The 9,056-nt window shown below is 35.3% G+C and overlaps 1 protein-coding gene across 1 annotated transcript in view; it reads right to left on the reverse strand.

The window, feature by feature from the left end:
- LOC310733747 (alpha-2-macroglobulin-like protein 1) overlaps positions 1–9,056 on the reverse strand; it is a 15,865-nt gene extending 6,809 nt beyond the window's left edge. Inside the window, exons 1-20 of the mRNA XM_083555151.1 lie at positions 8,908–9,056; positions 7,891–8,074; positions 7,461–7,617; positions 7,111–7,163; positions 6,782–6,802; positions 6,518–6,695; positions 5,521–5,605; positions 5,266–5,392; positions 4,886–5,000; positions 4,370–4,479; positions 3,778–3,948; positions 3,309–3,545; positions 3,010–3,073; positions 2,712–2,857; positions 2,203–2,352; positions 1,896–2,066; positions 809–887; positions 616–739; positions 311–536; positions 1–15 (exon numbers count right to left, since the gene is read on the reverse strand). The exon at positions 1–15 is cut by the window's left edge and continues 115 nt beyond it. Of these exons, the coding sequence (XP_083411277.1) occupies positions 1–15; positions 311–536; positions 616–739; positions 809–887; positions 1,896–2,066; positions 2,203–2,352; positions 2,712–2,857; positions 3,010–3,073; positions 3,309–3,545; positions 3,778–3,948; positions 4,370–4,479; positions 4,886–5,000; positions 5,266–5,392; positions 5,521–5,605; positions 6,518–6,695; positions 6,782–6,802; positions 7,111–7,163; positions 7,461–7,617; positions 7,891–8,074; positions 8,908–8,990 (2,496 nt within the window). The 5' untranslated portion in view covers positions 8,991–9,056. The remainder of the gene's footprint in view (positions 16–310; positions 537–615; positions 740–808; positions 888–1,895; positions 2,067–2,202; positions 2,353–2,711; positions 2,858–3,009; positions 3,074–3,308; positions 3,546–3,777; positions 3,949–4,369; positions 4,480–4,885; positions 5,001–5,265; positions 5,393–5,520; positions 5,606–6,517; positions 6,696–6,781; positions 6,803–7,110; positions 7,164–7,460; positions 7,618–7,890; positions 8,075–8,907) is intronic.

Raw genomic sequence — 9,056 nt, forward strand, 5'->3', positions numbered from 1 at the left:
CAAACTCACTTTCACCTTTAACACACAGAGTTTTTATTCTATCAGTAAATCTGAAAACTAAACCCAATTTTTTCCACTTTGTTGTGTGTTTGCCAGATGACATCATGAACTAATTTGCATATTTATGGGATGGTGTTTAATATAATTAAAATATGCTTAATGGAGAAGGAGGAGAAGAAGGTGTCCAGAAAATGTGCCAGAAGGATGAATAATAGTGAGTATAGTGAATAGTTTGTCAGCAACTACATGCTGGTGGAGTCACGTGATGAAACCCAATCTGACAGTGATTAGACCAAACATCTCAGCTCACCATCATACAGCTTTGGAGGTAGTTGAAAACGGTGGTTTTGAGCGTGAAAACTTCTCCTCGGATGACGTAGCTCGGCATGGTGAGGCTCACAAAGAAAGGCTGGAAGGCTGTGAGCTCGGTTTTCGGGGCGACTCCAAACCCGATAGGTGAGGTGCAGAAAGCGTCTGCCTGCCATGTCGTGATGGAGTCTGGGACCGTTTTACTAACGCCCATCCCTCCACTCTGACTGTAAAGAAAAAAAAAACATGGGCTCAGTAACATAGCCTTTTAAATATCAGATGCAAAATACACACAATCACGCACACCTGACTGAAACCAGATCCCAGATCCACGTCTCTGGGAAAAATTTGCGTATCGTAACAACGGATTGTGACGAACTCAAAGACTCTCCTCTGGCAAAAGCGAGCGGTGCGATTACACCTGCAGCTTCTGCAGATAGAAATACACTGTGATAGAACATACACATAATCATAGGAAAGACTAAAGAAAACCACTCACCACTCAAATACATAACATTGTATAAACACTCAGAAGGTTTCTGAATTATAGCGTTGGTCATGATTTTGATTCCAACATCCTGAAAGAAACAAACAGAAACACATAATTTACATTTATGCTATTTGGCAGATGCTTTTTAATCCAAAACAACTTACAATGATCTCATACATACAACCGAGCAGCTGAGGGTTAAAGGCCTTGTTTAGTGGCGGTTTGGTGGTGGTGGGATTTAAACTCATGATCTTCTGATTCTGAAGTCTAACATGTTAACCAACAAGCTACTTCTTACTCCCTCTAGTGTTTATTATAGGTAATGACAGTACGGGAATTTTGTTTTATAGATTTCATACACTAATAAATACGTGCCTACCGACCTGTACAGGTAAACAGGAACAGAATTATTGTAATCTTCTCAAAATAAAAAGCAATAAACAATGTAATTTTGTCACATTTTTGTCCAAAAATATTTCCTAATTCGGTTCTCCTTCTCATGAAGGTACCGCAAAGGGGATAAAAACAGTGTGCGAAAAACTATACTGCTGAATCAGAAATCAATAAATCACTCAAAATTCATGCTGGTAGAGAAAACTAACTAATCATGGGGTTTTGTGAGGAACCAGAACACCATCACAACCAATCCATAACACTGTTCTGAAGGTAAAAGTGTTTTTTACTGGTCACGTGAACAGTCAAATAATTTCTTTGCATATCCAAGTGATGTTAGGAAGCTGGTCAGAGCACAGAGTCAACCATGACACAGCACCCCTGGAGTACAGGGGGTTAAGGTCCTTGTGAAAGGGGGTAGCTCAGTGGATTCTGGACGTTAGAAGGTAATAAGTTAAAATCCCAGCACCATGAGCATCCACCAATTGCCTGTGATTATTCAGTCACAAAACTGGCACCATATAACAGACTTCATTCATATAAACCTGTGACTTGCATCTGCGCTACTGTTATAGAAACTTTATCTACACTTTCTGACCAATCAGCATCATGTGGTATAACGTGTCCTATGATTATCATTACATGAATTAACATAACAGACAGGATATGAAGCGTCATTTCTGAGATAAGAATGATGTCTCACTTTAAAGGTGTTGTACACGTCAATTTTTCCGTAGTTAGGATAATATCCAAATCTTGGTGCTATAGCTATGTTCTCCATGATGGGGCGATTCCAAGAACACTGGTTTGAATCTTCATCATAAACGCTGTACGGATATCCGGATAACGACTGGACAGGCAGCATGTTGAACACCTGGAAAAATTATTGTTCCAGTTTTTTTTTTTTATTTAAGTAAAATGTCTACTGTTATTGATTACAGTGCATCTACTGATAATAGGTTATTGTGTGAATAAACAAACTTTGGGATATTGGTTTGATTTGGACGTACAGATTCAGTGTTGAGCTCAGTCTCTGGTTGCAGCAGTAGCAGACTCTGATCAATGGCTCTCACTGAACACAGGGATCCTGGAGCTGCTCGCAGCATCAGTAACGCCTGACCACCAGGAAGCTCAGAAGATTGTAAGAAATTCAGAGACACCTGAAAGACCACAACAAGGTGAGTAAGTAACGTCTGGTTGTGTAAAGTTTTTAGATGAAGAGGTCTGTTGGCAGTCAATTTTCTATAGCCTCACTCATGGGCGTGGACAAAGAGGGCAAGAATATATGTGTGAATACAGGCAGCAGAAATGAGGTTGCACTGAAGGTTGATGGGATCATTCTGCTAGTTTAAGGAGCAGAATATTCCAGAGCCCCGGACTAAAGCCACTGTTTTGTTTCTACTGCCAAAATCTAATATTTCTACATACATATATTTCCATTTCAATTTAGTATTTTTTTTATTCCTAAAAATGAAAAAGGGCAGAAATTGGCATAGACGTATCAGGAATTATTTCTGACCTTGTTAGGCAAACACAGCTGGATGGGGAAGTCCATGCTGTCTGCCACGGCCTCACCCGTGGAAAGGATTGTGTACAGGACCACTTGAGCTACTGGTGAGAGCTCCAGCATGTTCTCCAGTGACAGAAACAGCGAACCCTTTTGCACTGCCACAAAACAAATACACAGTCAACGTTCATCTGGAAGTTTCAAATGAAACTCTCAAGCTTATAACATACAGTAACATACAGTCTCTTATTTAGAATTCAGGCAAAGTATAATGGGTGGGGATTTTACATATACAGTAATATTTACTTACCTCCTCCAGGCTTTATGTGAGCCAGAAGACTTCCATGCTGAACCAAATGCCCTTTGGACATCACCTACACAAGGTCGAATTAAGATGCATAAATTGTATTGCATGAATTAGGATTCTGTCTCTGTTTGAGTCATGATGATTAAAAGTTCGAGGATCTACATGAAAAACTAAAAAACATGGAAAGACTCATATTGTCTATTCAGCAAATCCATCCTGTTACAAACATTCTTGATTTTTATTATATATTATTATTATTATTTCAAGTTCTAAATAGTAGTAATAGTGAAAAACAAATGTACCATGTAGAAGAAGGAGAAGGTGTTCTGGTGTTGTTGGTGTGCATTGTCATGTATCTGGTACTGAGCTTCAATAGCGGCACGTTTATTGCAGCTGAAAGGCTTCGAGCTGCTCTTCAGCTGAATAAAACTCAGACTGTTGGAGTAAAAAGGCTGAAGAGAGAGGAACGCTGAGGGATACTGTGGTGTGAGCTGATTCTGCACATCGACAACTGGTCTGTTGGTCATTTCATACTGAGCCTGTGTAAAAGAATAATCATTAAAATCTGAAAAATAATACTCATAATAATAATAATAATAATAATAATAATAATAATAATAATAATGGAATAGATTTTATTCGTGGTCACTTTCCCACTAATCTCAAACATGTGCATTACGTTCATAAACACTGTTTTATGGATAGTCTACAGCTTGGCATGAAAAAACAGATCAACAACAAAGACATAAGAGAAACAAACATTTCACCCACCTGTAACGTAACTGAATCCAGACCCCATGGTTCGGTGTTGAGGGAAAATCTTATGATGCCATTGTCATCTGTAATCAGCTTCTTGACTGAATTTTTATCTTTACCATACTGTACAGTCAGAAACACTACTTTATTTTGCATAGGATTGGAGTCTGGGCCGGTCACCTTGATCTAATAAAGAAGGACAGGGATATCAGAGGACAGTGACAGAAGCCAAAACAAGAACAACATGGCCTTGTCTTGGTGAAGAGATTGTATTTAATTATACAGTAATTTGCATAATTTTACATATTATAGTATAATGAATATGATTACTAAGTAACACAGTTTACTGGATGTTGGCTGGATAATTCGTTTCTACATCTACTAGTTTTATTTATACAATACAACAAGTTTTGCATTGGGTTTAAATACACGGTTAAACACTTTACCAAGCAAATAAACCTGCCGAGAGTTTTGGGAACACAATATAATATTCATCCTAATGTTTCTTGGCTCGTGATGTAATAACAATACCTGCATTATTTATATTATACAATGAAGCCAATCAATAAAGAATTGAGTTAAATTGAAGGATCAATAAGAAGGTTACCGTTCCCTCGTACATCATTCCGAGTTTAAACGTCGAGGGCGAATCCTCAAACGACAGCGTGACGATATTAGATGTTATAGTTGAGCTTCCAGAACCAGACATGATCACACCTGTAGGATAAACACAACATTAAAATGATCTGAAGCACAAAATCTCAGGGTTGAAATGAATCAGATGGGATATGATTCATTCTCATATATTCAGTATAATTTCACTTCCTAAGCTCTAAGAATTTTTATTGCGCAAACGTTTTTTTTTTTTTTTTTTACACGTGCAATAAAACGTGGCTAAAATCTGTCTATAATATACAGTGTGTGTATTTATACAGAAAATAATACAGTCGATTGTTTCAGGACCCAACAAGTGTTAATTCTACTACTATTAATAATCACAATAACATTTATTAGTAGTAGTTGTACTGTTGTTATTAATATTATTATTTTGACTTTTTATTAAAAACTTCAAATTGCAGAAAAATGCATCTATTTAAGAGTCTTGAGTCGAGGAATCTCTCACCAGTGCCATATTCCTCCACTGTACTCTGAACGTTGAAGACATTTTCATAGCGTGAATCAGTTAACGCAAATTCTTTTAGATTTAAAACCCATTGTGCACTTCCTGTCTTGTCGGTCTGAAACAAACATCAAAAAGTCACTGCATGAACAAAACAAAGATATTCCTTATTACTGAATCTCATTTTGTTATATAACATATATTTATATATAATATATATTATCACCAGGTTTAGTTTAAAACCATGAACTTCAGCATTAATGCCGCATTATAAACACAGCCTTATTAACACTCATACACACATCCATGTTAAGTACAGAATTGAAGTGAGATTTACTAAAACAATGTGAATGTTTGCTCATGAAGATGTTCTGTTGGTTAACCTTCATGGTATAGTTCTTGCAGATGTCTGGCATGCTTGAGCTGCCTCGGGAGAACCACCAGTATTTGTAACTGTTATGGCAGACGGTGGCCTTCACCGTACCATTCACCGGCTTCCCGTATGTATATCTGAAAAGATTAGAAAAACAGTCATTGTACAACCTCATCATGGGGAAATGTGACACGTTAAAATAAAGGGAAAACGATGCAAAAAAATCTGTTCTCCAAAATCAGTTTTCTGAGCAGTGAAAACTCACTTGGCGTTAACTTTCAGCGTAGCATAAGTGTCCAGGATGGTTATGACTGGAGGAAGTTGGACGGTCACTTCGAACGTGGGCAGCACTAAAACACAAAAATTCACCAAAAATTCAGCTGCCAATTCGATTTTGATTTGTGTTTCCTGTCTACAAGTCGAAATGTTTCTTAGGTGAAGTCAGAAAACATTTCTAAAGAAATAAAAGTTATTATAAAACCTCAAAAAATGCCTCTAAATGTTTAACATAGCGGTTTGTTGGGAAAACTGCTATTCTACCATTATTATCTGTTACAAAATTAAACAACAACAAAAAAACAACAATAAATATAAAACCGTTTGGAAGTTTGGATTAATATATCTAACTGTAGGTACTGATAGTAAATTATAATACATATATTGTATTCAGGGCCAAATTAAGCTAATAAAAACACTTAATAGTATTTGAATCAATATTGGTAACTAAACTAAATACTCGACGTATTTGTTATTGTAAGGCGGTGGTTCTCAAACTGGGGGATGTGGACACTAGATGTCGCTAGAGAGCCGAATAGAAATTTTAGTACCTAGATTATAAAAAAAAAATAAAAAATGTAATAAAATATATATTACCTGTATGTCAGGATTGTCAACCTATATAAACTATGATGAATTAAAAAAATAGAAATATAAAAAAAAAAAAATTAATATAAATTTTACGCAGCACAATACGCTGAAACATCACCAAAACTATGAAATGTAGAATAAAAAATAATTCGTATATATTAACATCTAAGAAATAAGACTACAGAAAGAATTGATGTTCCACCATTGTACAAATTAGTTTGTTTTTGATACAATCTAAAATGTTGAAGTAAAATGGTAATTTTTAAAAAAGATGTTTTGTGTCTTTTTCTTTTAGGTGCTCCTGAAGGATTCACCCGACACAAGGGGGCGTCCTGCTGTAAAAGGTTTGAGACTCAATGTTCTAAGGACATGAATAAAGAAAAACTGCTCCTGACCGTAGTCCCTGACTTCAATCGTTTTGTAGATCTTCTCATTTTTTTCGTTCCAGATTGTGATCCCATAAAATCCTTTTGTGGCCTCAGAGTTTATGGGGTATGACAGATCCACAAGGCCGCTGTTCATGGTGACGTTCAGCCACTGGCCGATGCGGTTGGAGTTCGGGTCCTGAAATAAAAACAGAATTCATTTCTCCTGAATCACAGTATTATTCCAAGTAGGAGCCTGTAAATGCAGATGTTTCCCGTAGCAATCTACAGTACCTGCACTTCTATTGTTGGAATCTGAAACAAAAAATATAAATATAATCAGGTGAAACATACAATAAGTCAACATTTTAGTGATTTATTGAATTCTGTGACTTCAGCCAGTAGTTTGGTCTAAAATAATTCTACTTTATTATAGAACTTTCTTATATTTAATTTTTAGATTTTATCAATATTTTAGGACAAAATATAAATCAATTAACAGTGAATGTTTAATTTTAAATAGTTTTACCAGTTTTTAAAATAATGCTGAAAAAGTCAGAAACTTAAAATATAATGAATAATTATAAAAATGTTTTTTGGAGAAATGATAAAAGCTCTTGCACCATCTGATTGTAGATGCGGAAACTGGAATCCAGAGACACGATGCGGAAGTAAACTGCAGGGAATAAAAATAATATCTGTCATTGTATTTAATTACAAAAATATTTTTTTTCTTAACACAATAATATCATTTCAGCAGTATTACAGCGTACACATTGGCAGCAGTGCAGCTGAAATGCAAAGGTTTATATTAATGCATTCATTTGACTGTATTTTCATCTCTATTTCATCTCCTCTACAGTATAAAACAAAGGTCTAAAACTGAAGTTAGAAATGTGTTAGTTGTGATCAGGGGTGTATTCTGGGTGGGAACCGAGGAAAATTCCAGGGCAGGAAAAATAGCGAATGTTACTTGTTTGTCCTGGTTTATAAATTGGTTTGTCCGTCTGAATGAAAGTCAGTTGAGTCGAAGGTGTGATGAGGATCTTCGTTGTCTTGTTCAGGAACAGGTTCTGGCCTGTTACCTGAATTTCAATAGACGCCACCGATTCGGTGATTACGACAGGAACCTGTTCAATAAAAAGTGACAAAATCACATTGCACTATTATTTATTCACATATATATAGATTATTAGTATTGTTAGCATAAGAACGCAGGCTTGTAAAAATTTTATTGTCAATGTTTATAGTGTATTTATTAATTTAGCACCAATTAATAGCAAAAAACAATCAAGTTTTCTGCTAATTTCAAGCCTGAAGTCTTTCGAATCCGTTAAAATGAGGGGCGAGCACCCTCTGCTGGTTGTGAGATGAATTACAACTTCTTTCACCCAGATTCTGACCTGAAATTTGATACAGGGGTAATAGTCCTGTTTTATATACATTTTCTTTAGAAGTGTGACATTCTTTTCCTCCTGCAGCAAGTTCACTTGCAGTGATACTTCTTGTTGGGGTTTCACTGTGACACATAGCGTCTCTGTGGTGCCCCCTACAGCCTGAGAGGTCACAGCCAGGAAGTAAATGGTTCTGACAAAGAAAAGAAAAATGAGTTTGTATTAGTTTCTATGTGGTGCTGACTTCCTGTTGACCCTAAGCATCTTTACAATTTAAAGCAATAAAACTGTAGCCAAAATTGTAAAAATCTATATTATATATATCGTTATATTCGGAATAATCTTTTTTTTAAAAACACCATGTCCAAGACAAAATGTGACATCTTCATATTTATATATATTTTATTAATATTTATCTTATTTAACACTATAACACAATATAAGTGTGGCATCAAAAGGCTGCAGTTTTTAGCCAGAAAAAAAAAAAGATTTTGTGCCATACATTTAAAATAAATGTAAACAATCTAAACAGCACATAAGTGATGAGGTCTGTAGTTTATTTCAGTAATTATAGATCCTATATTAATAATATTTGTTTAGGGTTTTTAAGATGATACAAAGGTGTCGTTAAAAATGCAAATCAGTTTATGCAAATTAAATATGCATTATATAATATATTAAATATTCATGTTGAAAATAATTAAAATAATTACAAATTTAAATATTTATATTCCTTTCTTATTTCCTGAATCACAGAATACTTTATTGGAAACATTTATATTTAATATCTATAATCTTGGATAATCCTTTGTATAGCTCTAAAAATGATGAATCTTATTTTCTCATAAATTTCATAAACAAACCTCAGCTGATTACGTTACATTATAAGCACTTCCTTGTTTAATATTTTCTGACCAAATCCTATTTATTTCAAAATTCACAGAAATGTCATTTGCACAATAAACCTCTCCGTATTAAACCTGCGAGGCTTCGAGAGACAATTTAAGAAATACATGAAGATCTTACGGAGCTTTCGTGATGGTCTTCTGTGCTTCCGTGAAGCTTCCAAAAATCAAAAAAACTCCAAGAAGAACTCCAGAAAAGCCCATCCTGGGACTGAATCAGACACAATAAGACCAAATATGATGATCTGAGATCTCGTGTGGTATTTATTG

The sequence above is a fragment of the Silurus aristotelis genome (assembly GCF_946808225.1).
Source record: "Silurus aristotelis genome assembly, chromosome: 11".
Lineage (NCBI taxonomy): Eukaryota > Metazoa > Chordata > Actinopteri > Siluriformes > Siluridae > Silurus > Silurus aristotelis.